At 38.9% G+C, this 27,995-nt stretch overlaps 2 protein-coding genes across 4 annotated transcripts; one reads left to right on the top strand and one right to left on the bottom strand.

Moving 5' to 3' along the window:
• Positions 1 to 25: 25 nt before the first annotated feature.
• Positions 26 to 9,478, bottom strand: GOLT1B (golgi transport 1B). The gene is made up of 5 exons (XM_061363859.1): positions 9,131 to 9,478; positions 4,663 to 4,754; positions 2,729 to 2,907; positions 1,232 to 1,313; positions 26 to 259 (listed from the first exon to the last, which is right to left on the bottom strand). Exons 1-5 carry the CDS (start codon positions 9,153 to 9,155, stop codon positions 251 to 253), a joined length of 387 nt encoding a protein of 128 aa, XP_061219843.1. The 5' UTR covers positions 9,156 to 9,478; the 3' UTR covers positions 26 to 250.
• RECQL (RecQ like helicase) lies at positions 9,473 to 27,973 on the top strand. Of its 3 annotated transcripts, none has more exons than XM_061363857.1 (15): positions 9,473 to 9,509; positions 11,774 to 11,849; positions 13,298 to 13,495; positions 15,346 to 15,525; positions 16,372 to 16,478; positions 17,423 to 17,621; positions 18,750 to 18,916; positions 19,394 to 19,475; positions 20,528 to 20,676; positions 20,763 to 20,880; positions 21,539 to 21,677; positions 22,502 to 22,593; positions 24,759 to 24,978; positions 26,239 to 26,368; positions 26,600 to 27,973. In XM_061363857.1, the coding sequence occupies exons 2-15, from the start codon at positions 11,834 to 11,836 to the stop codon at positions 26,786 to 26,788; spliced, it is 1,986 nt and encodes a 661-aa protein (XP_061219841.1). In that variant the 5' UTR covers positions 9,473 to 9,509; positions 11,774 to 11,833; the 3' UTR covers positions 26,789 to 27,973. The 3 variants fall into 3 exon arrangements, with proteins under 3 accessions (XP_061219841.1, XP_061219842.1, XP_061219840.1); XM_061363858.1 differs by lacking the exon at positions 9,473 to 9,509 and adding an exon at positions 10,423 to 10,593; XM_061363856.1 differs by lacking the exon at positions 9,473 to 9,509 and adding an exon at positions 10,653 to 10,816.
• The last annotated feature ends 22 nt before the right edge of the window (positions 27,974 to 27,995 follow it).

A 27,995-nucleotide genomic window follows, 5' to 3' on the forward strand; every position in this document is an offset into this window, starting at 1 on the left:
CATCAAGATGCACTAGAGATGAAAATTAAAAATCTTACATTGCAATTGTGTTTCTGCATGACATGTTTTTCTCATATAGACATTAACAGTGCAACATGAAGATGCAACAGGATGAAAAAGGAAATAGAAGAATGCAGATAACACTGCTAGCTTAATGATTAAAACAAAACAATACAGTATCAGCCACACATGCATTAGTAGACCAAGTAAGATATTTCAACTGACCATTACTGTGGGTTCTCTTCTGAGCCTACGTAGGCTTTGAATAAAACATTAACAATTATCTTTTAAAAACAAGTTTTAACCCCATTATGATCAAATTAAATATGACTAAGTAAGATCAATTGACAAATGAAACATTCAATTGATCATGAATTATGAGCCAGAACTTGGCCTAACTGTAAGACTGGAACAGATGATCTTGAACACTAATTTTTAAAAAAAACATCTAAGTTACACCCTCCCTTAATTTTTTAGTAGTAGCTATTAAAACTATTGCATTCAAAACTAGGGTTAAAAATGCTTGTGTTAAAATGCATACTTAAATTAGCACAGTAAAAGTAGTTGACTGAAACATCCTAGATTAACATATTTCTGCCACCTGTTAATTTTCTTCAGATCCCTGGCTATTTGGATAAGAAAATGTAAAACTGCATTTGGAAAAATACAAATCTTAGTAAATAGCAAGACAGTCTGGTGCAGTGGGCCTTAATAAATATATCTGATGAATGATTATGCATCGTGAGTATCTAGATTCACCACACAAGCTACACCTTAACACTGACCTACACAGTTTGCTTTTACAGGCCACTTTTCATGAACATATCTAAATATCATCTGAAGAAAAACAGTGGTCTCCTTGTTGTACAGCTAGGAGAAGCAGCACAGAATAGTGGCCTGATTCACCTGTCTGGTCTCCTAAGGCCAACAGTGAAGCAGGAAGCAGAACCCCATCACTCTGAATGCCAGTCCAGGGCTCTTCCCACTTCACAGTGCCTAAGTAGGGGCAGCTTCTCCAAAGGTGTCCTTTTGTTCCTTTTACATCTAGAAGCCTCTTGCTGGGAATGAATGCAGTCTGTATTGTGCAAGAATTAGTAGGGGAATACACTCAAAATCACTGCTCTGAATTTATGTTTGCTTCATTTCTGATGCATTTCTATTATTGCTATAATAATGGAATAAAAAAGAACAGTACAAACTTCAAATTTTCCATGAAGTACCAAACACTTACCGAGCTTATACCAGGTAAATTCAAGAGATAGCCAAGAACTGGAACTCTTCTAATAAAGCCAACCACCACAGGAAAGAACCCCCTTTAGGTAAGATATCAGAAGGCTGTATTAGTTTTTATAATTAAACTATTCTTATATTGCTGTAAAGTGAAGAAATGAGAGATTTTTTTAAACCAAGATTACATAAAATCTTGCAGCTTGTTAGCAGCACATTAATTGTACCAAATACATCAACATACATTCAGCAGGGAAAGGAGAAAACAAGGAAACAACCACCTTATTTTTAAATGAACTTATTTCTTCATAGCTAGAGACTCTCAATCAGCTCTTCAAAAAGGAAAGCAAAAAAAAAAAAAACCCAACTAAAGAAAGAATACCCAATTTAGTCAACAGAACTCATACTCCCAACTCATTTCTGAAAATTACCATACATATTTAGAGACAGCTGCTTTTTACATTATAAGAAATATATTATTGCAATACTCAATGTAAAAACAATTGAGGCTAATTTTGAATAATTCCCTTTGATACTATATATGGTACTCTTTACATTAACTAAAGAAAATTAAAACATGACAGTTGCATATTACTTATTTCACAGATCACGTAAAGTCAGAGATTTGAATCACAAGTCAGTGTGTTGCCTAGCACAGTTGCTATGGTGTAGCCCCCTGCACTGTCCACTTGGTCTGTGCAGCAGGAAAACAAGTTTTCTGTGGCAATACCTCAGCTGTTTGCAGTCAATCACAGCAATTCAGCTGGTGGTGGCATTCTGAGCTCTCTCTTGTTCAGCTATACATTCCCTGCATAGAATAAGTATTAATGTGTAATGAGATTTCAGCCACAATGAAACAGTGAAGTTTTGCAAGTCATCATCCTCTTCACTGCACTGGTTAAGAACAATTTGCTGGGTAATATCAATACTAGTAATTTTTTCCTGGAGATTTTATTTTTCTTTTTTTAGAGACTGCATCATTTCAGAGGTCCAGTAAATTGTGATGCAGGGCACACAAACCACTTGTAACAAATTAAAACTGCTGTAGCAAAAAATAAGGAATAATCAGTACAGGAAGGATAATACTGCTAGCCATAACCTTGGATGCCTGTAATCTGAACAAGGCTCCAAAAGCAGCTCAGAGTACAAGAGATACTGTCTCATAATAGTCTTCTCCTGTGAATGCAACCTGAGCATGTGAAAGTACGGCAAAAGACTAAACTTCTGATGGGAAACTTGTGGCAGCACCTTAAAGACTAGAAGGAAGAGATATTCTAGATTTAAACCAGGGTAAACTAATAATTGTGCGTCTCACTTCAGGCAGATGCATCCTTAAAAAAAACAACAACAACAAACAAACAAACAAAAAAAAAAACACAAAACAAACCAAAACCCAAACAACAACAAAACCCCAACAAATGACAAAATAAAAACCACTGCAATCCTGTCATATATTTATTCTTAGATACACCAATACAGAAAAGTATTCTGAAAGTCTTACCTGAATAACAGGAAGAACCCATAAATTTCAAGGATCATTCCTATTAAAGGCCAACCAATGAGAACTATGAGCACACCGCCAAGGAAAAAACCTGTTGCTTTCATCTTGTGCTTTTGAAAGAAGAATCTAAATGTTCTTTCTAAACCAATAACAAAAGATAAGCCAGCCACAAACAAAACCTAGAAAAGAAAAAAAAGCTAATTACATTCATAAGTTTAGGATGTACACATATATAAAAAAATTAATTCTTCATAACTAATTGCATTTCTTGCACAACTTGTCTTAACACCAAGCGATGCTCAAGAATTTACTAGTAATCTTTTGTCAAGTCAGTCTTAAAGCATTTCTAGCTAACATTCAGAACTCTTCTCTCAGCTGCTTGAAAAGAGTCTACTTTTGTGGTCTCCAACAAGTACAGTCATGTAAAAAGACCTGGTGACAACAGTTTTATCTGTCCTACCATATAAGTACAATCATTATTCACAAGCAGTGCTGAAGCTTAGCACCGCTGACAGCAAAGGTTCATAAAGGCTGAGAGCAGACATGTTACAGAAGCACCTCTGTTCTGTCACAAAGACATCTTCAACATCTTGTACTAATCTACCAAACAGTGAAAAGCCAAAAAATGAGAACAATTGAAGGGCATTATCAGTTACCTTTATTTCTTTTTCCTCTTGTATACTGTTTACTAGTTCCAGTACATTCTGAACACTTCCACTAGTCCCAACTAGTTAGAGCTACTTTCAGTGTCTTTTATCAACAGGACTTGCAATTATTCCAGTTGCAAGCATACACCTAGGTAACATTTTTGGTGAGAAGTAGAGAGTAACTCAGATTTTACTTGATATTATGGATAAACTGTACATTTTAGATATTATTTAATAAACCACTTTCTTACCACCTCTTCCTCTTTCTGATACATATATGGTTTTTTAAGTTTCTGTTAAGGATATGGCAACTTTTCTTGCATAATCTGTCATAACCCGTCATTGTCTCTTCCTACCTAAGTTTTCAACATTTTCCCTAAACAGCATCTTGTATTTCTGCCTTATGCTAGAAAAAGGAAAAATAAGCAATATTTTTTACTCTTCCACTATATGCTTTATTGACAGTTCAGAATAATCCTTAAACTAATGTACCCAAATTCAAATACACATTTTTTTTTTAATCTTCTTTCAGGGAATCTCAGCATCTGATTGTGCTGCTACAGAATTAAATTGACTAATTTTGACCACAGACTAAGGCATCAGAAAAAGAGGATGCAAGCCTCTACCAGGCTGTGCTCTTGGCTGGCTGGTGAAGCCGAAAACATCAGAGGCACAGAGATTATCACATTCAGAAAATATACTGTCATTTTCTATTTGCTTTGGATTGGGAATTTTGTGTACCAGAACTAGAATTTATTTTCTAGTCTTCTTTAAGTGAAAATTTTGATTTGGTAAAAATGAAAGATATTAAATCTCTCTACAATGAAGGGTGATTGGCTCTTCTGAATCCAAGCTATCAGCAAGTCATACTCCTTTCTTTCGTCATAAAGTACAACAAAGCTAAATTTGCTACCATATACAGAATACTATTCTTACCCAAATATATTTGTAAGTTTGACAGCTACAAGATCACAAAAAAGAAAGCATTAGTAATCACAGCCAATCTAAAAGTCATATTTGCAGCAGCATAACAATTGTGGAAGAAGCTGCTTCTTGTCTGACCAATATACTGCAGGCCTGACCCGGAGGTACGACGTTTAAATTCATGTGAACTGTTCTAACTTTAATCAGGAAAAATGATTTATCACTGAGCATAACTCTTCCTTTATAAAAAATTGCCACAGTATTTTTTGTGATCCAGTTTCAAACTGACAAAATGTTTCTTTAACATATCATATACTTCATTCTAAGCAGTGCAGAATCTAAAACTAAACAGAAGGCACTTACATTTCCAATAGCCAAAAGAGCTTTGTCAAAGAAGAGTATCATTCCAAAGAAAAGGAAAAACACTCCAAAGCCTGTTAGTCCCATTCCAATCTCTGAAAAAGGAACAGATTTAGGTATACAACAAAACACGGTACCAGGAAAAACTCATGCATAAAAACTGTGAAAACCTTACATCATTCACCCTACAGATATTTTAAGTTTATAGAAAAACTCAACCTATTTTATGACCACCTAAAACATTCCTGAATGTACAAATATAGCAATTCTTGTAGACACCAATTACTTCAATATCAGAAAGATCTTTGGAAGCTGCTTATCAAAAAAGTATGTATTTGGCACTATGTACTGAATCAGATGCTACAAAAAAAACATGTGTGCATATATACACACACATAAAGACATCCCTTTTGCTTTACTGCTGGTCTGAAGGAAATAATTGTTTCATGAACAGATAATGAAACTTTGCTTTCCATTTGCAACTCTTATCCCATTACTTTTACCACAGTAACGTAAGTACCCAGTCCTTTCCATCCTCCTGAGATCTCACATCCACCCCCCACAATCTTGCACAGAAGTCCTACAACCCCAACTTCTGGCTTGAACACAACTCAGATTAATGCTGTAGGCTGTTACCAAGTTACACCTGCACTGACAGCAATAAAATACTAGCCTAGCTCTGCAGCCAGTTGCCAGCTTTCACAAAACTCGTAGACATGAGTACCTTTGAATTCTTCCTGTCTGTAAAGGTTGCTCCAGAAACACTGGAAGGGCAAAGTAGGATGGGAGGCTTGTCTGAGAAACTGGGCTAAAAAAATCAAGCTATGATTAAAACCACCATTTCACACTAGCCTCTAAAGGTATCTTGAAGATCATACTTAAAAATATATACCTTACTTTTAAAATTAAACCTCTAAGGCCTTTCTTTAACTTTCACAAAGACTGCACGGGAGTGAAGTTAACAGGAACAACAGCAACAACAGCAACATGGCTGCAACAGCCTTTGCATTTATCCATGCACTTACATTGCTATCTCTGTCATCAGAGAATTTAGAAACCTGTAAGACACAAAATCAGCCGTAACACTACAAGCAGCTTGCTAGCCCAGTTTGTCTGTGCATATATATCTTTTGAAGATTCCAGTAGTTTTGTATAGTCTAGCCTGAACCAAACAAAAAACCCCACCCACACTATCATAGCCTTCACTGCTATTGTCTGCAAGATCTACTTTCAAATGTATTTTGGTTGCACTTTTGATTGCAATTTAGACCTAGTTGATAATTCACTGTTGCTTGAAGAGCTCAGCAGTATCATTTTGCCTGTTTCAGAACTTCCCTTTACTTATAGCAAAAAATTTTCAAAACAGCTCAAACAGATTTGTTACAGCACCATTCAATTTCCCTAACTTCTGTAAGGGCTCATCTTTCACCAAGGCTGCAGACAACATGGTATTAAATCTGTAGTTCTACAGTATTGTCTGCCACTTTAAGCTTTTGCTATGAGCATTTTAACCACCCAGAATCAGAAATACTTAGTAACCTGCCACAGCTGATTTACTACAGACACTCTCAATACCTGTTTACAACAAAAAATGGAATTGCAAATTGTATTTTCAATGAGTCTGCTGACTGAAGGCAAGATAACAATTGCAGCCTGCCCTTTTCTCTAGTACTCTATACTTTAGAAGAGCAGAAACAATCTGTATTCTGGGAGGAAAACACTTGGTGGCAGAACTCCAAGGGAATTATCAGCTGCCAATAAGATAAATATGCGGTCATGGGAAGTGAGTATTCATTCCCTCAGCAGACATGGCACAAAGTAGCATCTAGCAAGAAAGCAGAGGCCAACTAGCAAGAGCTGCTGCAATTACTGCTCTGACATTTCTCATGTATTCATTTGAAACATGTTTGCAATCACCTACTGCTACAACAGATTCAGTTTCACTTTCAAGGAGTGGTCCAGGACTATTATTCCCAATCTCTCAATAGAAGGTATTACTGACTTGGTTAGTATCAGAATTTGGAAATATATTTGACTAGCATTCTTAAAGGCAGGGGGGAAGCACTGACATATCATACCTAATCTGTGCAACAATGAACAAGGAATTCTTCTAAGTGTGAACCATTTAGAAATGCTTTCTCCTGCATCAGAAGAGCCTTCCTGTATTACTCAAATACAACATTTCAATGCCTAGAAATGCAGAAACACATACTACCCATGTGACATTTGACCTGGATTGTTTAAAAGTGATTCTGATGTACTGAGAAGAGAGCAATGCTGCCTGAACCTTTCTGCAGAAACCCTGTAATCTCTGCAAGCTTACTGCAGCACTATACCAAAACAGCTTAGTAAACACTGAGGCTTAAAATGAAGATACATTGCTTGAGAAAGTTCAGGGTAGACAATGCACATCCTTTATCTCTTGTGTACAAAATAATGAGACTGCGATAGGCTCTCAGAAGAAAAACATTAAAGCAGTTTATAGGCTATATGAAGTTCCCATTTTTAATTATTATTTTTCTAGCTGTGTTTTTTAGTTTTCCCCAAATTATTTTTTCAATACTAAGTGCATTCTTTTGCAATTACTGGTGATTTATACACCATTCCATGAATCACTTAAGAAGTTCTAGACTACAGATGCAAATTTAACTTTTCAAGCATCATCTAACAGTGGTCCTCTTCAGATATTAATCACACTACCACACCAGTGACTCTATGGCGGCTAACTCCATATTTTTCCAAACAGCAGTGAGCTTAAAAATACCTGGTGAAATATCTCCAGAATTTGGGAAAAATAGTGGAAAACTCAAACACTAAAACACCCTAAATTCTGCAGTATTTTACTTCCTACTCTTGGCTCTGCCAGTTAAAACCAACAGTCAGTACTGAAGTTAGCTGAAGCTCTCAAATGAGGAACTTTTCTCTCCCTGAATACCCTGGGCAAGAAAATAGGGGAATGGGCAAAAGCAAAGCCGCAAGGGTTTAACCAATCGGAAATCTAAAAATAAACCGCAAGGGTTAGTACCCATCCCATTAACAGAGCAAAGAACCTCATTTTCTCAAGAAATCACTGACCTTGGATGCTGCTAGCTAGCCTGCTTTTCTGCTCATCTTCGTCCTTGGCCTTGAATGGCTCTCCAACACCTCCATTCCTGCTGTCCTACCATCCAGTTAAAGTTAGTTCTTTTAATTTTCATTTCTATGTCCTTTGCACTTACCCTCCTTCATAACCAATACTATGGTGCTTATCAAGCATATTCATCTCCTTTCACGGCAACTGTGCCAAAAATGCACCATATGCAAGACGTTAATTTAAATCAAAGGCCAAACATTCTTCTTTAACTTGCAGTTTAAGCTCTTGGGAACCTCTTCACTTTGATTTAGTTGTATTTTCCCTTTCAGTATCTCTATTAGCAAAACTATAGCTACATAAAAGTACTTCTTCAAGACCAGGTTGGACAGGACTTTGAGAAACCTGGTCTAATGGAAAGTGTCTCTGCCCATGGCAGGGGGGTTGGGAACCAGATGGTCTTTAAGGGCTCTTCCAAATCAAATCACTTTATGATTCTGATTCTTTCTTGCACTTCAGACTGAGTATCTTCACTTTCAGCCCCCCTCTGTCACCTTCCAACATCCAGCATTATAACAGGAAGGCAAGAGGAACACAGTCAAGCCAAAAACATACAATTAAGTGATTCAAAGCCACCAATGTCCACATGCAGGAACAGTATAAGATTTCAGCTAACTGCTACTTTTGCTTACCGTTCATCTTTCATTCATTCTCGCCATCCTCACACCACAGCATCCCTTCCAGCACCCAGGAGCTCGCAGCCCAAGGCAAACGCCAGCAGCGGCGGCGCTGGTGCCGCTGCTCTCCAAAGGACGGGACAGCCGGTCCCGCAAGGGGCTTCGCTGTACCCCTCCATCCTGTTTTACCCACAACTCACGGTACCGCTACTAGCCCCGAGGCCGGCACCAGCGCGGTTTTGACAGCCCTCACAAAGCAGCAATACCGACAAGGGCAGCTAAGAAAGCCCCGCCTGCGCCCTCAGGTTTGCTTATTTCCAACCGGTGCTCATCGGGGACCGCCGAGGGGTGACAAACGAGTGTACCGATGGCTGTCCATCACCTGCACAGGCCAGGACCCGCCTCAGTGACTCCCCTCCCGGCGCCGCGCCCAGCCTGTACACCGAGCGGGCGTGGGCCGAGAAAGAAGCGCATTCCGCCACCCGGCCCCGCCCGGCGCCCTTAGCCCCAGCCACTCCAACAGCTGCAACGGACATGCCGCGGAGGCGCGAACCACAAATGAGGGCCCGGTAGGCTCCGGGAGCACCCGCTCCAAGCTGCGCGGCCACCTCCGGGACACCTCCATAGCCCCCGCCTCCCCGCTTCCCGGCACGGCAGCCCCTAGCCCCACAGTGGGCAACCCGCCTCCCGCCGCGGACTACCGGTAGCGAGGTGCGGCTCTTACTCTGGGTGTCGGAGAGGGAAATCATAGTGGCGGCAGGACTAGGAGCGGGACACGGGAGCGGAGCACAGAGCCGGCAACGGCCACGTCTTCCGGAAACACGCAGCCCCCTTCTCCTCGCCGCCGGCTGAAAGGGGGTCGCCGATTGGAGGAGCCGGCACCAATCGATACCCGCGTTGTTCGAACGGCATGCCGTCGCTATGCCCGCCTCTCTGCTTTCATTACCTCAGACGGAAGCCTCGCAGCGCCGGCACGGATTGGGGGATAGGGGATGCACGTGGCCACCCTTGCACCAGCACCTTCCTGGCGATTGGCTAGAGGGATGCCGGCAGTGGAAGAAGCGGAAGCGGAAGGGGGTATGGCCTGCGAGCCGGCGGTACAGGTGCGAATTGGGAGCTGGTGCTGGTGCTGGTGCTGGTGCTGGTGCTGGTGCTGGTGCTGGTGCTGGTGCTGGTGCTGGTGCTGGTGCTGGTGCTGGTGCTGGTGCGCGGGAGCGGGGAGGGCGGTGCGCGGTCCGGCACTGACCGTTTGTATAGGGAGGGAGTGAGCGCGGCGCTCCCCAGGGCTGACACCGTCGCGCGGGAGGAAGCGGTGTGAGCTGAGGCCGTTGGCAGCCCCCTTGCCGCCCGCTTCACCTGCATGGTGGCTAGAGAATCAGAGTGGTTTGGGCTGGAAAGGACCTAAAGACCATCTGGTTACAACCTCTTGCCATGGACAGAGACACCTTACACTAGACCAGGTTGCTCAAAGCCCCGTCCAGCCTGGCCTTGAGCACTGCCAGGGATGGGGTAGCTTCTCTGGACAACCTGTGCCAGTGCCTTACCACCCTCACAAGGAAGAATTCTCTATAGCTAACCTAAACTTCTCCTCTTCAAGTTTAAGCCCATTACCCCTTGTCCTATTGCTACAGCCCCTGATGAAGAGTCCCTTCTCCCCATTTCTTGTAGGCCCTCATTATGTACTGGAAGATTGCTCTAAGGTCTCCCCTGAGCCTTCTCCAGACTGAACAGCCCCAGGTTTCACAGCCTGGTTTAGTATGGGAGGTGTTCCAGCCCCTTATTATCCTTGGGGCCCTCCTCTAGATACCTCTGATTAAACTACTGCCAAGGTGACACATCTTGCTTGTGCAGGTATTGTCGGGTTTTTTTTTTTTTTCACCCTAAGTTGTGATTTCTTGGTTTGATAATGATCTGTTAATGTCACTTCTTAGAATAGGACCATTTTGGAGTCTTGGCAGAAGATGTTGTGAGAAAGCTTCCAGTGATGGGACACTGATTTAAGTCTGTGCAGAGTGAAAAGCGATGCTGGTTACTAACCTGTCCTGGTTTAGACACAGCCATCACGTATCTGCTTAGAGGTCTCTTCTCCCCCAGCTGGTGGGCTATTAAGAAAAAGGCTGTAATGGGATGAATTGGCAGGAATTCAGCTGGTTTTTTACAGAGAGGTAAAACTGTTGGATGGACAAGGTACTTCCACTTGCCTTTTGTCCACTATAGTTTATAAGCAATGTGTTAATTTTTATTCAGTTTCTTAGGAGCTGCATTTTTGAGGAGTCAAATGGTAATTGGGGGGTCTTTGGTGGCAGTGGTGTTACAGAATTAATTATAAGGTACACTGCACTACTTCCCAAGACAGAAGCCAAATTAAAGACTCATGGAACTTCAGCAGCACATAGGGAAACATTCATAGGTAATTTTCATTCTCTGTACACTCCTTGGATAAGAAAATGGATTATGTCTCCTTAGCTGTCAGCCTAGTGGTATTTGTGAGGTTTGTGTTTCCTAGAAGTGTAATGCATTCAAAGTGTGTCTGTTCCACACCTACTGCTTTTTCTGGAATGGCCCTGCTTGCTCTGTACTTTGGGGAGACTCATATTTACAAATACATTTGTGCAGGTGACAGGTGGTGTGAAGGCAGAACTGTGTAACTCGAATTATATAATGTGGACACTGCTGAGTTGTATTATACAACAATCATCTTTCTGAAGTGTGGGCCTTTAACTTATAATTAAAAATAACCTCTTCTGGCAAAGTCAATGTTTTAGTCACATGTTCTTTTTTTATATATATTTCCCCCTCATTTACTGGAATGCAGTAAAATATTTGTTATGGTAGAATCTGCTTATAGTGATAGTCGGCTGAATTTGTACCCTTTCACTTTCCCTCAGATATGGCTCCCATGTATATAATAAAAAATTCAGAATTCAGCAAGAGTGAGACAGTATCAAGTTTCTTGGGTTTTGTACTGTTAGCATATAATATGAGAAAGAACATTGCTCAAAAAATAAATTTTAAGTCTTTGAAGAGACAAACCCCGAAGTATGTCGAAAGTAGGTGAATGACTGGTCTGTATTAGACAGTGCCTTTCACAGAAAATTTATGACTTGGTCAAAATTAACTGGGTTTCGTTTAGCCTGTAGCCTGAGGAATTGGATGTGAGTTGGTATCTCTCCCTTTCGCAGCATGAAAAAAGCATGTTTTCGTCTAGTTAGGCCTATTTATATAGGCAGATTAAGGAACTATTGCTTAAACCGTTGTGTTAAGACCTTGTCTATTAATGAAAAATCTCGTAGTAATTTTCTTTGAAGTTTAGAAGGATTACTCATGGAATAATTTTTATTTATTTATTTATTTATTTTATTCTTAGTGATAGTTGTTCGATTAAATAAAGTCTCCTAAGAATAACAACATTTTCCAGCCTCCAAAGATGGCAGCTGTTGAAGGTAATCCAAAATTACTATTCAATATGTTCATTTTGCTATACTTTACCTAACAGACACAATCACCTGATGTTACTGCTATTTATATGAATTTGATGGATGCAGAAAGGAGTGTGTGGAGTTTATGCTATTATATTTCAGATTTAAAGGAAAAGTTCTTTTACTGGATAACTTTTTATTGCTTAGATAAAAAGTAAAACAAAAGCAGGTTTGTCAAAGAAATTATTTGATTTTCAATAATTTGAAAATATGCTTAATATTTTAAGATACTTTCAGCTCTTTCCTGCTGTGTAATAGTGGGCATTTAGGAAGACAAACATCCCCATTTTTTGCCGTTTGTAATGAGGATATCTTTTTCTATATCATACGTTTTTGCTTCCGTAAGCACATTATCATACCTGCTATGCTTGGACAAAAATCTTGTATTTTGTGGGGCAGTGAGGAGGAAAACGTTTCTTCTTATGCTTTTCTGACCTGGCTCTGAAATAGTGGCATCTGCTTGGCATACTGTGGTATGTGTTAATTACTCTTTTAAACCCTGGGGACTGGATTCTACAACACAGTCTGTAATTCACACACATGCATATTAGGATGTAAAGAGGCAAATTCCCACCAAAGATTCGCTTGTGTAACATAAGATTTTGGGGAGTATTTGCCTCAGGTTTTTCAGATACGAAGAAGGGCTTGTGTTTGAAAAAGCATTTGTCCTCTGTGTTCAAACCTTGACATTCAGCAGATTCTCTGGTTCTGCATAGGAGGGAGATCTGAGTGCCTAAAATGTAGTTTTTTGTTAACAACACTATTTCTGCCTTCAGAAAACCTTTACTTGCTGAGGTTCATGGTGCTTCTCACATGTAAATGCTTTCTAATAAATATGTTCTAATGTGCTCACCTTGGAATTGGCTGGAGTACTCATCTTCATTGTAGTGCAGCTTTAATATCAGGGCTTATGCAGTGTGCTTTATTGGCTGGAGTACTCATCTTCATTGTAGTACAGCTTTAATATCAGGGCTTATGCAATGTGCTTTTCAGTGCTTAATATTCATCTGCAGAAAAGAAAATAATTTCAAGTGTTTCTCTGGAGAGGCACTGCTTTTGGGAAAGTGGATTTTAATATACTTTTTCTCTATTTACTAATGAAGGCATTGGTAGTGTTGCGTATCTCTAATACACCATATCGGAAATGAAAACTTACAGCATAGCTGTGTATATATGACCTACCAATGTAAGAAATATGTTGTTAGTCTTGCTAAGTATTTTTACATGGCATATGCAATATTAGATGCTATAATCTCATCAGTGGGCCTGTCAGGCTTTCTTGTTTCTGTAGGTGTATTTGGTTTGTTTTTAATTTTTATCTCAATCAACAAATCAAATAAAATATCATTTAAAACTGGGATTAACATGTTACTGTAGTCTCTATATTGCCTTTAACTTGCTTTTCCCTTCAGTGCTGGAGGAGGTACTGGTCTCCGTTGAAAATGAGCTGCAAGCAGTGGAGATGCAAATTCAGGAGCTTGTAGATAAACAGCAAGAACTCATCGAAAAGAAGATGAGAATAAAGAGTCTGATAAAGCAGTCCTCAGGAGACTTGGAGGCAGGTGGAAGTAAAGACACTGAAACCTCAGCTGAGGCATGGAACAAAAAAGGTTTGCAGGGACAAATTCAAATATTCTAATATAGAAATAAACTAATTCAGTAGGGAAAAAAATGTGTTCATACAGAATTTTGTTTGGGTAATGGTATTTGTCCTATTTAATTTTGTTCAGCTGGGTGACCTGTCATATTCATTACGCAGGGTAATGTTTGTATGTAACCCCCTGGACATTCATAAATATTAATCTGAGTTCTTCTGGGCAGAATTAACATAAGAATGGCCTGTTTATAACTACTTTTATTCTTCTATTGATGCAAAGTCACAACTTGATTGGATTTGCTGTAAGAATCCCAGCATAAATTTGGATATACTGCCATACTTATATTCCCTGTTTATCTTCTAAAAGTAATTACTCTGGATCTTTTCAGGATTTGATAACAGTTTCGATTTATCAAAGTTGCTTCTTGCTGTCTTTGTGTTTCTCGCTTGAGTGGGTAGGACATTGGTTGTGTTTGCCGTGGGTCATGTAGCTTCATTGTGTTACCAAACTAATGCAGATTAGATGGATGCTGACTGCCAAAAGTAATGTAGAATACATTAGTATGGTAGAGTTAGTCTAAGTGGCAAGTGCCTCACGGTGATACGAGGGCTTCTGTTCTTTTGGAAGTGGTGTCTTTCAAGTTAAACATTAACTGAACTCCTGGATACTTGGTGGGTCTTGACCATGTTATGCCTAACCAAATTAAATTCTGTTCCTTTTACTGTTTTTTCCCTCTCTTTTATTTCACTTGCAATTTGGAAACACGTTGCTAGCTTCTGCCTCTATCTATTGTGTGTATTCTCTTTTTGTTTTCTTTTTTAAAAATTAATTTTGTAGTCTAATCCGTATTTGTGCTTGAGAAAAGTGTTCTGCATATGTAAGAATACTGACACTTTATAATTGCAGATTAATGCTATTGAACAAATCAATTTGTTTTGGATAGCTTTGTGCCTAAATCTCTCCTCCTATGCTTTGAAAACTAACATCTTTGCAATCAGGTGCTGTGTACATGTTGAATAAGAGCTGTTCCTAAATTTGGTCCCAGTATAAAGCTGAGTGAAGTCAGTGGGAGGATTTTCTTGGTTCCAGAGAGCTTTGGATCTCAGCTGTGCTCTTTGGAACCTCAAGTCCCAGGGTTAATGCTTGCGCTGCGCATGGTGTAGCCTGGAGTTTCCCCAGTTGTTCTGCATTTTAATTTTAATAATGTGAAAATGGTTAATACTGTTCTTGATGCATCATTTAAGTTTTTACAGTATTACATCATTAAATGAAGCAGTCTTTAGTGAAGAAAAGAATGTTGGGGTCATTATTTTGGGGGTGATTAAACTTCTCCTTCCCCCCTTTTAAAACAAATGCTTATTATCACTGAAATATATGAAAAAATGTTAGCCCTGCTTTTATCATACTATTTGTATTCACTGCATTTGTATAAGGGAGATAGATGTTCAGGCAACCGTTGCAGGTCTCAGTCTCTGGTTTTATTTATTTTCAGGGTCGGCTTCTGATTTCCATTTAGTTGTGGACTAAGCAGTTAACTTGCTCATTAGCAATTTGAGGTGCTTCATCTGCTTGTGGGTGTTTTCACACTAGTTCATACTTACGTGCAATGAGAACGCTTAGTCTGGAGGTGGATTGTATTTACATTTCATAGGGTTTTCAAAGGTCCACCTTAGAAACTGGTTTATAGAGACTCAGGTTGTGTGTGGCTTTTTGTGTACCATTATTGAATCTTTGAACACCTTTCCAGATCTAAAATTGTGTTGCTTCCAGATTTAGTTACTGTACATGTAAATTGTCCTTCTTTCTTGTATTTTAACTTGTTATGAAACATGTTTTGCTTTCTTTTTTTTTTCCCTTAACAGATTTTCCATGGTATGAGAAGCTAAACACAGCACTGCGGGGCAAATTTAAACTCCAGAAGTTTAGGTCCTTGCAACTTGAAACAGTAAATGCTTCAATGGCAGGAAAGGATGTATTTCTTGTCATGCCTACAGGTGGTGGAAAGAGCCTTTGTTACCAGTTGCCAGCTGTCTGTTCTGAAGGTATGTAAGGGAAGAAAAGATCGTATATAGACAACCGGATTTATTTTCTCCTTTTTGTAGTTCTTTGGAGAATGAACATTATATTGGTGTGTAATATCAGTGTATGAGAAAAACAGCAAAAATGGACTAGAAACACTTGTTTTTCTCTCTGTTTATTTTCTGTCAATGAGCAATAGTAGCTTTAAAAGAATGTGCCTTTTACGTATAATTTAGATTTAAGTAATTTATCTATGTTCCTCTAAACACTGAAAAAACTTTTTAAACATTTATTACTTCTCCTTTCTTTCTCTTTTAATCAATGTACTGACTGTAAGTTATCGAAGTATGAATATCTGTTGTCTTTTCCATTCTAAAGTTTTAGCTTCAGATGATTTGGGAGAGCCTTTGTATATTCATTTAAAAAGATAAGTGTCCAGTTCTGGTCTTTAAAAATTTTTTTTTTAATAATCCATCCAGTTGCATGTAATTTTACTTATTTACAAATACATAATTTATCAACACCTAGCATTGCTTAGTTATACTGTAAATTAGCACCTCATGACACGGATGTGAATTCAACTTTCTTTGTTTTGTATATTAATTCTTTCTCTGTTTATTGCAGCTCAGATGTTTGTGGTCTAGATTCTAAGAGAAGTTGCATGTGATGGCCACCTGATAAGAAGTGTCTCCATGTGGCCTAGCAGTCACTTGTCAGCTATATAGGAAGGGAATCTGCTACTGTGTGTATGAAGCTTAAGCTCACTTTTGGCACTTCCTTCAGGACAGGGCTGGTGCATTAGTAAAACATATTACAGGAGATATTTGTGACATCTCAACTGTTCAGTTTACAATGACTGATTGTTACAGGTTTCACACTTGTGATATGTCCTTTGATATCACTTATGGAAGATCAGCTCATGGTTTTGGAACAGCTTGGTATTTCTGCAACTTTATTAAATGCCTCAAGCAGTAAGGTATGTTTAACTGCCACATCTTCATGGGTTTTGTGGTGTATGTGCTGACATTGTGCCTCTGTGCACATTGTTTATGACTACTGAATGAATGGCACAGTTTCATCAGCTGATGCTATTCTGTCAACTGTGCTAAGATTCTTAAGAGGTTATTAACAATTCATAAGGGGTGGTAAACTGTTACATAGTACTTACCACTACTATAAGTCTTTGTAGAGGATCACTATATATAAAATATTAATTTTAATATTTGGAAAATCTATCACAGAACTTTGAAAAAGCAAACCATTGAATATTTGTCTTTCCTTCATCATGTGGTATCAGTATTTTTCCAATAAACTATAATGTAACAAACACACCTGTGGTAATACAAGTGTAAAATAATTTATTGTACATGACTGTAGTATTTACTATTGAGTTTTTAAAGTGTTCTACCTTAAAGCAGGCTCCAAGTTTGGCACATTGCATCAAGCCACTAAACTATCAAACCCAGCGTCATGTAGAAGTTAATGACCATGGCCTTCTGCTAGTCAGGAAAATATGTAAAAAGTAACTGACTTACTGTAGAAAGTAATTGACTAATAGCAGACTGGGAAATAAGTTGCTTCTTGGTCTCTGGGTCAAACAGCTTCCTATCCAAAAGTATGATAAATAATTATATTTAAAAGCCTGCACTGTTCAACATGTTACTAATGGACAAAAAAGTCACCCACTCCAGCCTTTTTTTAAGTCTAGAAACAGTAAAAATGTACAACACACACCAGCTAAAGGGACTTTACATCCTCTAAATAGCCCCATGAAATCTATTTATTCCATTAAAGGTGTTGGTTTAATGTGTTCTTGTTATTAAAACAAGAACACAAGACACTTATTCACATTATCACAGCACATAGCTGGCAAGTTGTCCTAGTTTGTTAGCCCCTGATTTCTCCTTTTGTTTTGAACAGGAACATGTGAAGTGGGTTCATACCGAAATGCTAAACAGAAATTCCCAACTGAAGCTCATTTATGTGACCCCGGAGAAGATTGCAAAAAGCAAAATGTTCATGTCAAAGCTAGAGAAGGCTTATCAAGCAGGGCGCCTTGCTCGCATCGCTGTAGATGAGGTCCACTGCTGTAGTCAGTGGGGCCATGACTTCAGGCCTGGTATGCTCATTAGAAATCCAGTTTCCAGTTTGCAGTTTCAGGCATCAATACTGAATGAGGCCTGAAATAAAGCCAAGTGCTTTCTTATGTGTGAAGCAAATACTTAGTGTAATACCTGTGTTAGCTCAAGGACTTTAAATTTAATGTACAAATGACTATATCCCTGTCCAGGAGTTAAGTTCATGCAAATGGGGGATGATGCCAATGTAGATTTTTCTGTCAGTATTCTGAAAAACTCCTAATTCAGTCTATTTTAATTGGAACCTTAATAAAATGAAAGTTTTTGGCTGCCATATTTAATATGGACAATACAATCAGCTTTAATCTAATGCTACATGAAAAATATGTCATTCTGTATACCACTTTGTAATACTTTGGGTGACAAGAGCTAGAGCATTCTGTAAATTCATGAGCTATGCTTTGATCACTTCTAAAGGCCCTTGACTTGCAAGGGGAAAAAAAAGGTGCACTTCAGTCTGTTTCCTGTCTTGTCTGTTGTAGAAGACTTACTTACTGGTTACTCTGCCTTTGAAAGAAAACCTGATTTGAAGCAATAGTGATGTAAAGTCAACCTTTGCAGTTTTGTTAAAAAGCGATGTCTGAGCAAAGAGCCATGCCAGTGAACAGGCAATGTGGAATTTGTACCACTGGATGCATTTCTCTTCTAAGGCAGCAAGTGATTGTCAGCACTGAGCCTTTAGAATCTTTCCTTAGTACATTCTGGTCTGTGTATCCAAATTCCATATTGACTGTTTACTATCAGAGCTGTGGTTACTGGAAAGTTGTTTGTAAAAACGGACCTGAAAAATAACCTGAATGGTTGTTAATGCCATGACACTTAATTTTTTCTAACTTCTTAAGGACTTCTATTTCAATATGCTTCGCCTTTTGAATTGGGGCAGCTTCTGTAAAACTCAGTTAGAAGATAAAGCATCTGTTTTGATAAGTGCAGCCTTCTTATTACTTCATTTGGGTGTATAAATTAGTTATTTAGTAAACTGATCGATAATAACATTTATTGCAGTATTACCCTATTGAATACTATCTACCTGAATTACATTAATATCTTTTTTAACTTTGAATCTGTGGTACATGAAATTCTTTTCCCCTTTCTGTTTTCTTGCTTAGACTACAAGTCTCTTGGTATCTTGAAAAGACAGTTTCCCAATACTCCCTTGATTGGATTGACAGCAACTGCTACAAATCATGTTTTAAAAGATGCTCAGAAAATTTTGCATGTTCAAAAATGCATTACATTTACTGCTTCTTTCAACCGGCCCAATCTTTACTATGAGGTATGTCTTAATTTTCAATTATACATTTTAATAATAAATAGCTTTTCAACTGAGCAGTGGTGTTCTTTCATCTCCTCATCTTGCTGAATTTACTGTCATCTGCAGAGGAACTCGGGCTGCTTTGTCTCTATGGGCAAGGCTTAGCAGATAGAAATGTATACAGGGGAGAGGTAGGTAACAGACTACTGCAACCTGTTGGAAAATAAGTCATATGATTGCAAAGCGTTGTGATTCGTTGTGTTTTCAGTTTGGCCACAGGTTCTTTTATTGTTCTTCATGGGAAAACTTGTGGTTTTGGTTTTGTTTTTTTTTCTGTGGACTTTTGAGATGTAATCTGACTGTGCACAAATAGGATATAATAATTTTGGTGCGGAACAGTTGTTTTTACTGTACTGGAAGAAGTAGAATAAATAGGATTGTTTGGCAGACTGTTTGCCCACTTGAAGAGCTCTGATACGTGTATGTTGTATTTTTGAGGTTCGGCATAAGCCTTCAAATAATGAAGATTTCATTGAGGACATAGTTAAGATGATTAACGGAAGATACAAAGGACTTTCAGGTAAAAAATGTGGTTTTTTGTTTTGTTTTGGTTTTTTAAGGTATTTTTTTATAATCTTCAGTGTTACAGGAATGTTTTTGAGTAATCCTGAAACTTGTAGAGAAATTTTACCTTCACCATACCTTAAACATCCAGCATTAGAAGAAATGAAACTTAGTAAGATCTGTACCTCGAACGATTACTCTTTTCATTCATTAGTGTTTAAATGTCTTTACATTTTGCTTATATATTCTGAAGTACTGAAATATAATGTTAATGTATATAGAGCAACGTTTGCATAATAATAGCAATTTTTAAGTTTGTAAAAACAGGGCTCGGAAAAGGTTACTTACATGTTCTTAAATCGTGTTATGTTATTTAGTATCTGTGTGTCAGGATACTTACTATCTTGAGCACTTCTTTTTCACATTTGATCACAAGATTCATGTATTATCCAGTGCCCAGAATAGTTGCGTGTTGGGGAGAATTGCACTTCTGTGATGAAAGCAGAACTGTAAAAGTTGGACTTTATGTAATCAATGAATTATGTAGTACAAATATAAGAGGAGAGCCATATTACAAAGGCACCAGAACCCAGTTTTCCAGATCAGCGGTCTGGCTCTGCTATCGAACTCTGTCTGTGACGAGCAACTCCCTGAGGACAAACTGAGCTAAGATGATCACAAATCATGTGGCTCTGTGTGTAATCCTTGACTTAGCCCAGGCTGACTAATGACAAAAACCAGATATATCTGGAACATCAGGTGAGACATCATAATGAACAGCACCTCTTTACGTAAGCATTAATAACCATTGTCATCCTTGAACATAGAATGCTTCTATAATTATTTGGATTGCTATCCATATTTTCTCTTTAGCCTACAAGGCAAAGCCAAGAACTGAAGTTTCCTTCATGGCTACCATACTGGAGACTGAATAGACACAAAGACTGTTTGCTGGGTTTTATTTATTTTTAAGTTAATAACAATTTCAAAGTTGTTTTTAAGTATTGGGGATTGTTTGTTGTGAGTTTTTTCAAACATTACAATAAGGCATCTCTCACTTTTGTGCAGGAATTGTTTACTGTTTTTCTCAGAAGGATTCTGAGCAAGTTACTATGAGTTTGCAGAAACTGGGAATCAAGGCAGGGACTTACCATGCAAACATGGATGCTAAATGTAAGAGCAAAGTTCATAAAGGATGGGCAGCAAATCAGATTCAGGTTAAGTAGATATTTCTTACAGACCTATGGTTTATTTAAACAAATTGTGGTTTGATACCTTGATGGTTTCTTAATCTTTTTTTCAGGTTGTAGTGGCAACTGTTGCTTTTGGCATGGGAATTGATAAACCTGATGTGAGGTTTGTAATTCATCATTCTATGAGCAAATCCATGGAGAACTACTACCAAGAAAGTGGACGTGCAGGTATTGTAGGAAATGGCTTTTGCAAAGCTGCCATTTCCATTCATTAAACAAAAAAAAAAATTGCACTTTGATTTCAGTCATTTGTGTGAAGTGTCTTGTCTTTGAGGCAGGTTCCAGAGTGTGTAATGCAACTCTGCCTCTGTAAAGAGGCTTTGAAGCAAACTAACCAGCCGTTTACTCAGCATTTGTTTCAATTACTTGATTTTTGTGGCATCTGTGGGTTACCAGAGTAATTTCATAACATGACATTGACTGATCAGATGTATGTTATAGAAAGGATTTTTTTTTCCTTGCGTAGCGGTGGGGCTGTGTGACCTGCTCAGATTGATTCTAGGTGATATCTAATTGCTGTATGCATTTCAGTAGCCACAGAAACACAAGTAGGATGGGGAGTCTGGAGCAGGGAATTTTAAGGATTGATCAGTGTATAGCAGCACTTAATAGCTGTTACGGCTATTTTATTTCTAGTCTGTGTCATGCTATGTTCTGTTGCCTAGTGTGTTATGCTTGATACTCTATTACCGTCATGTCCTCTCTATGTAGGGGTTGCAGAAACCCATCCGGATAAGAGTGATATTTGTACCAAAAAAAAGCTGTACTTAAAATAAACCTCTTCTAATTTTATTTTGTTGTTGTTATTTTTTTTAATGCATTGCAGGCAGAGATGACCAAAAAGCTGACTGCATTTTGTATTATGGTTTTGGAGATATATTCAGAATCAGCTCAATGGTAGTGATGGAAAATGTAGGGCAAGAGAAGCTGTATAATATGGTGTCCTACTGCCAGAATCTGAAGAAGTAAGTTACTGTGGTGGTTTGGTTGCTTAGTTTGTAAGTAGGCCAGTTAGTGAGGTTTTATAGAGGGCATTTGAAAACAAACAATTAAAAACACTCAAACAAAATAAGTAAAAGCCAGCAATAAATCAAAGAAACTCCTCCCTCCCTCCCCCCTCAGAACAGAGGGGGGAAGGGGGGTTTTTGCCTACTGTACCAGACTCTTGAGTTTGGAGTTTGTGGTTTAGCTGCTCAATACATGTACTGTTGCACATAACTGACTGTTGGTGTGTTGCTTGCCAGCTTCAGATAAAGTTCTGGAAGCAGTTATGTTGAGGTGAAACATCTGTTGACAAACACTGTTTCGATTATAAATCCCATTCAGAGTGAAAACTGGAATGCTTTGGGTTTTACTCCTAAGGTACCAGTGTTCAGTGGCCATACAGGAATCACATGTGCTTTATCTGCTGCACTGAGCTATTTGCAATACTTAATGGAAAACACTTGTATATGTGTTGTGGGTAACCTGGGCATTCAGTGTACCCTTTGTTGGCCTCAGACTAAGAATTAGTCCATATTCTTATGATTTTTTTTCTTCTGTAGAAATTGCAGATTACTTTTCTGTTTTAACCAATCTGTTCCTACAGTGGTGTTCACTATTACTAAAAGCTGCTGGTTATTCCTATTAACACAGCGGACAGGGAATACTGTGTAGCAGTATTTGTTTTCCCTCATGCTTGTTTTAAGATATGAGCTGACCCAAGGGACCTTCTTTTTGCCAGTTTCATGATTTATAACACAGGTGTATACACTTATATTCTATAGTCATTTGCTTTCTGCTATTTCAGGTGTCGCCGAGTCCTCATAGCCCACCATTTTGATGAAGTATGGGATTCTGCAAACTGCAACAAAATGTGTGATAACTGCTGTAGGGAGAGCTGTAAGTAAATTGTTTTTATAACCAGGGATGGTGACCATGGAGAAGGTTGGCTTAAAGAAATACCTACATTAGAAAAAGTGTGAGCAACTTCTGTGAAGTGTGCTCATAATACTGCCTGTTTCCAATGTGCAAATTTTGTTCTGAACATCAAGCTTTTATGACTTAATACTGCTGAGTTCAGGGTGTTTAGTAGGATCCTTTCTGCTTTTTGCTTGGGGCCAGACGCTTTGGTATCTTTCAGGCTCAGCTAGTCACCTGTTCCCAGAAGTGAAGTGGGGGCAAGAGGGAGTTTGGCTTACCTGTTTTAAAACAATTCCGGCATGTGTCGGGGTTTGTTTCAGGATTTGTTTGGGTGTTAAAGCTTTATTTTGAGAGGGAGCCTCTTGCTCTCAGCATGCAGAACTGTTCACACTTAGGCTGTGAGAACACACAGTTTGCATGTGTCCTCTTACAGCTTGCCTGCTAAAACCTCTGAGCATTTCAGTGCTGCATGCTCATGAGACGTACCTGTGCAGAACAGCTGAGCACACTAATTCAAGATTTGGCCATGTGTTAGCCTTAACTGCTAGCTGTCTAGTGTGCACTCTTCCTTTGAAAGAAAGATGGGATCGTAAGAGGGAAGGCATATGGGCTGGACATAGAGGGAACTGGGAAGATGAATGGAAACAAGATCTGCTGCATGGTAAAGGAGGATGGTTTCGGCAGAATGTGGTTCTGGGGCATAAGCTCTTTCGCTGCTTTGACCACAACCATCCTGGGCAGTGTTGGGTAGCTAGCTTAAACTACCTTTCATGGGTGATCACTGCCTGCTTTAACTGTCATTTTTGGTACTCATCCAGAAAGCCATTAAGTTTCTGAAGATGCATAAAGTATCTCTTGCTGGACTTCCTAAGTGTGAGCTGTGATTTCAAAATAGGAATCCCCATCTAAATCTAGAAAACTCTGGAAGGAGTGCTGGGAAAAAGTTGATCTTGGGCATCTCTAACTGAACACACAAAACCACCTTAAATTTCTTTGAGGACCCAGTGAATTCTTGTAATATGTAAAAAATACCATCTCCTCATACCACATACCTGTGAAGCATTTGGATAATCTAGAGATCAACACTTGAAAAATTAAGGAACACCTCTATATTCAAAGCTGATCTCATAACTAGACTTTATTTCCCTGTACACTTTTTGGAGGGGCAAGGTAAACAAAGATATTCAGCTTCTTTTTTCTTTATAAAGTTAACTATACATCTATATAATAAACCTGTTTTGCAAATTTGTGTAAGTAACAATGTCTTGTTCTGGTTGGAAATAGAGCTTAGTTAAAGTTTATACTGGGATCAGAGGTTGAGAAGAGTATGGAGCTGGCTTGTACCCAAGACTCACAGGAACCATGTGACGAAATATAGTTGAAATATGTCCTGTTAACTGCTGGTTTTACCCCCAGGGTCTCTGGATATCTAAGCAAGGTCTGAGGAAACCTAGCAGTAGTACTGGCTGTTCAGTACTTAATTCTTAGTATTGGATGAGGCAGTTGGGTAATTCTATGTCATAATCTGATCATGAAGTAGAAGCATGATCATTATGAACTACATGGATGTGTTGGAGCTCAGAATAATTATTCATCATGAAGCTTATTTGTATGAATTTAATATATTTTTGGTCTCATTTCGTCCATAACTGTCTTGAGAGAAGAAATGTCTCACTTACAGTCTTCAGTTCCTTTTTGTTCTCTAATATTTCATAATAAATATTATGGGTGAAGAAAAGGCATCCAGCTGCAGAGTAACATAGAAGTTACCTTAGAAATTTTACAGTTTGTAAATGCTTCTTTGAAATAATTTGTGTGGTTTGTAATGTTAAATACATACAAAAACATTTGCAGGACTGGAGTTTTAATAATGAAGTAGAAACATAAATACAAATTTGAGTAAAAACAAATCCTGATTTGACAGAGGGACAGTTATAGCTTTTATTTGTTAAGTTATAGTTTGAAAACAAAACCAAAAAAGCATTACTATTATATGACACAATGATATGTATTTATAGATATACGTCCATATCTATGAATATATAAAAGGGCATATATATGTGTACACCTAGTGTATATATGGATACTATCTAAATAACTCTAAATAATTGGTTATTTAAATATTACTTCACTTTTATTTGTAGCATGCGAGAAAATGGATATAACAGGATACTGCAGGGATCTAATCAAGATACTTGAGCAGGCTGAACACATGAGTGAGAAGCTAACCCCACTGAAATTAATCGATGCGTGGTCTGGGAAAGGTGTAGCAAAACTGAGGGTGCCTGAAGTTATTCCACCCAAGTACCCTCGAGAGGAGCTGGAGAGAATTATTGCCCACTTACTGCTGCAGCAGTATCTGAAGTATGTAAGATGACAACTTCCTTTTTTATTTTTTTTTTAGTATCTACTAGTCATTTGTCATTACTCTGGCGTTGGGTCTACACAGTATTATTGCATACATTCTGTAGTCTCAGTTTTAGCCTTTATTTCAGATGCATTTAATGTATTCAGAAAATCTCAAAAGATTAATGTATTTCAACTTCAGAATGTTAAAACATAAGTTGGAGGAGCATTTGAAATGCTCCATCTCTTGCAGTTTTAAAAAACTGGGGTCTTCTGTATCCAGGTGGAACCTTTAAATCTGCAGCAGGCTTCATTTTGGAGAGGTCTGCTGTTTATATGGAGTCTCATTTACATTCCATGGATAAGCAGAGTAAATGGGGCTGCCCAGATGAAGTCTTAAGTTATATCAGGCTGGCTAATGCAGGCTTACTGCATCTTTTTTTCCTCATTTTCCTCCATGTATTCCAACATACTGACATGTGCATGTATAGAATCATAGAATAGTTAGGGTTGAAAAGGACCTTAAGATCATCAAGTTCCAACCCCCCTGCCATGGGCAGGAACACCTCGCTCTAAACCATATTACCCAAAGCCTTGTCCAACCTGGCCTTGAACACTGCCAGGGATGGAGCATTCACAACCTCCTTGGGCAACCTATTCCAGTGCCTCACCACCCTAACAGGAAAGAATTTCCTCCTTATATCCAATCTAAACTTCCCCTGTTTAAGTTTTAACCCATTACCCCTTGTCCTGTCACTACAGTCCCTAATGAAGAGTCCATCCCCAGCATCCTTATAGGGCCCCTTCAGATACTGGAAGGCTGCTATGAGGTCTCCACGCAGCCTTCTCTTCTCCAGGCTGAACAGCCCCAACTTTCTCAGCCGATCTTCATATGGGAGGTGCTCCAGTCCCCTGATCATCCTCGTGTCTCTCCTCTGGACTTGTTCCAACAGATCCATGTCCTTTTTATGTTGAGGACACCAGAACTGTACACAATACTCCAAGTGGGGTCTCACGAGAGCAGAATAAAGGGGCAGGATCACCTCCTTTGACCTGCTGGTCACATATCTCTGTGTATGTAAAGTTCCACAAACTGAATGATGTTAAGTGTTGACTAGAGTCACTAAATTAACTGGCTGTCCACTTGGAAAGATAAAGGAGAGCCAAGCTGCTATTTGAAACATCACTCAGAAGGTTTAATGCATCCCATTTCTCCCGTGTGGTCTAGCCTGTCTTTGTCTTCAACCTTCCCTCGTAACACTGGTTTTGTTTATGCAGGGAAGACTTCAGCTTCACAGCATTTGCGACAATATCCTACCTGAAGATAGGACCAAAGGCAGGCCTGCTGAAAAATGAGGCACATGTCATAACTATAGAAGGGATAACAAACAAGAAAAGTGTTTACAGGGTATTTATATATGCATATTTATATATACATATTTATATCGGTACTGACTTGCTATATAGGTATCTTTCCATTATAATTTTGATAGTTTGGTATCTGCTCAATATATTTTTCATAGTAATGCAATCAACTAGATTTAAAATAGACTTTGTAAATATCTTCTCTCTTGTGTGGGAATGCTGAAAAGAAGGAAAGCAATGCTAGAATTTGAACAGATTTGTTTGTCACTTACAGGCCAAACCAACTCATTCTTCGAATTCGAAAGGAAGCAGAGAAACTGCTCAGACTGTTTCAAAGACTGTCCAAGACTCAGTGGTGAAGAAGTCACAGGAAGATAAACGGCCTAACTGTGGTTCTAACTTAAAAGCAAAGAAGCTTAAGCTTCAGGCAGGTGGAGATGATCAACCAGTAGTTATTGACTGAGTTTCACAGGCTACATTTAGGACTTAATCATGTTTGTTTCTCCATGGACAATGCAGTGTGTAAGTTCAGTTTGTTTCAGTAATATTATTTTTTTCCTTTTTTTTAATAAAAAACAAAACAAGGAAACAAGTATCTTTAAACCCCTCAAATCTAGAGAAAGTCTAGTAGTCAAGGGAAAAATGTTACATAGCAAAATCATTGGTGCATATCTTACAATAATTACTGTATAATTATGTAAATAATTACCATGTTGTCTTGTAAACTCTTTTGGAAGTGTATAGTAACACTATAGTAGAATCACACAGGCTGGGAGGGACTTGCAGAGATCACCTAGTCCAGTGTCCTCCTCATAGCAGGTTCAGTTGAAACAGGGTGCTCAGGGCTGTGTCCAGTGAAGTTTTGGCTGTCTCTAAGGATGGATATTCCCCAACCCCTCTCAGCATCTATTCCACCATTTGACCACCTTCATAACTACCCCACTTCCCCTCCCACCCCCCAAAAAGGGCATTTCTTAGAGCTAATTGTTAATTCCTGTATTGCAACTTGTCTGTTGCCTCTTGTCCTGCTCTTCTGAGAAGAGTCTGGTACCACTGCTGTTATGCTCTTCCATTAGTTGAAGACAACAGCAAGTTCACAACAATCATATCCTTTCTTTCTCCCTGGCTTTCTTCTTTCTTAATCTGGAAAGATTAAGAACTAGCTTCCTCAGCATCCCTCTGTGCAGCCCATCCAGTCCTGTGGATTTGTGAATGGCCAACTGGCTTAAGTGATCTGTAACTCTACCTTTCTGTACTGCTTTACTCCCACAGACTGTTAGTAGGACCCCTCAGGGACCTGGGAGGCCTGAGGGAAAACCATAGCAGTGAAAATGAGGCAAAAAGTACCTCAGTCGTTTCCATGTCCTATGTCACTAGCTCCCCTGCCCCTCTGAGGAATGGGACCATACTTTCCTTACCCTTCGTTTTGCTCCTAAGGTACTTAGAGAATCTCGTCTTACTGCTTTTCACATCCTTTGCCAGTTCCACCTCCAGATGAGCTCTTACATTTCTAACTCCCTGTGTGCTCAGGCAATGTCTCTATGTGTTTTGGATATCCTGTACCTTCGTTTCTGTGTTGGAGCTAGCTGAGTTCTCTGTTCACCCGTGTTGGCATTCTGCCATGCTTGCTTGACCTTCTGCACATAGGTTTGACTAAACACTATTTGTGT

This window comes from Neopsephotus bourkii, unplaced genomic scaffold (assembly GCF_033783945.1).
Source record: "Neopsephotus bourkii isolate Nb327-2 ecotype Australia unplaced genomic scaffold, CSIRO-AGI_Nbou_v1 NB_1183, whole genome shotgun sequence".
Taxonomy (NCBI): Eukaryota; Metazoa; Chordata; class Aves; order Psittaciformes; family Psittacidae; genus Neopsephotus; species Neopsephotus bourkii.

Coding starts and splice junctions, on each gene's coding strand:
- GOLT1B (XM_061363859.1), bottom strand. CDS start 9,155: ATGATTTCCCTCTCCGACACCCAGA. Junction 2,908..4,662: donor CTCTTTTGGCTATTGGAAAT/GTAAGTGCCTTC, acceptor TTTCTTTTCTAG/GTTTTGTTTGTGGCTGGCTT. Junction 1,314..2,728: donor GGGTTCTTCCTGTTATTCAG/GTAAGACTTTCA, acceptor TCTTACCTAAAG/GGGGTTCTTTCCTGTGGTGG.
- RECQL (XM_061363857.1), top strand. Junction 17,622..18,749: donor GGGCCATGACTTCAGGCCTG/GTATGCTCATTA, acceptor TTTCTTGCTTAG/ACTACAAGTCTCTTGGTATC. Junction 19,476..20,527: donor AAGATACAAAGGACTTTCAG/GTAAAAAATGTG, acceptor ACTTTTGTGCAG/GAATTGTTTACTGTTTTTCT.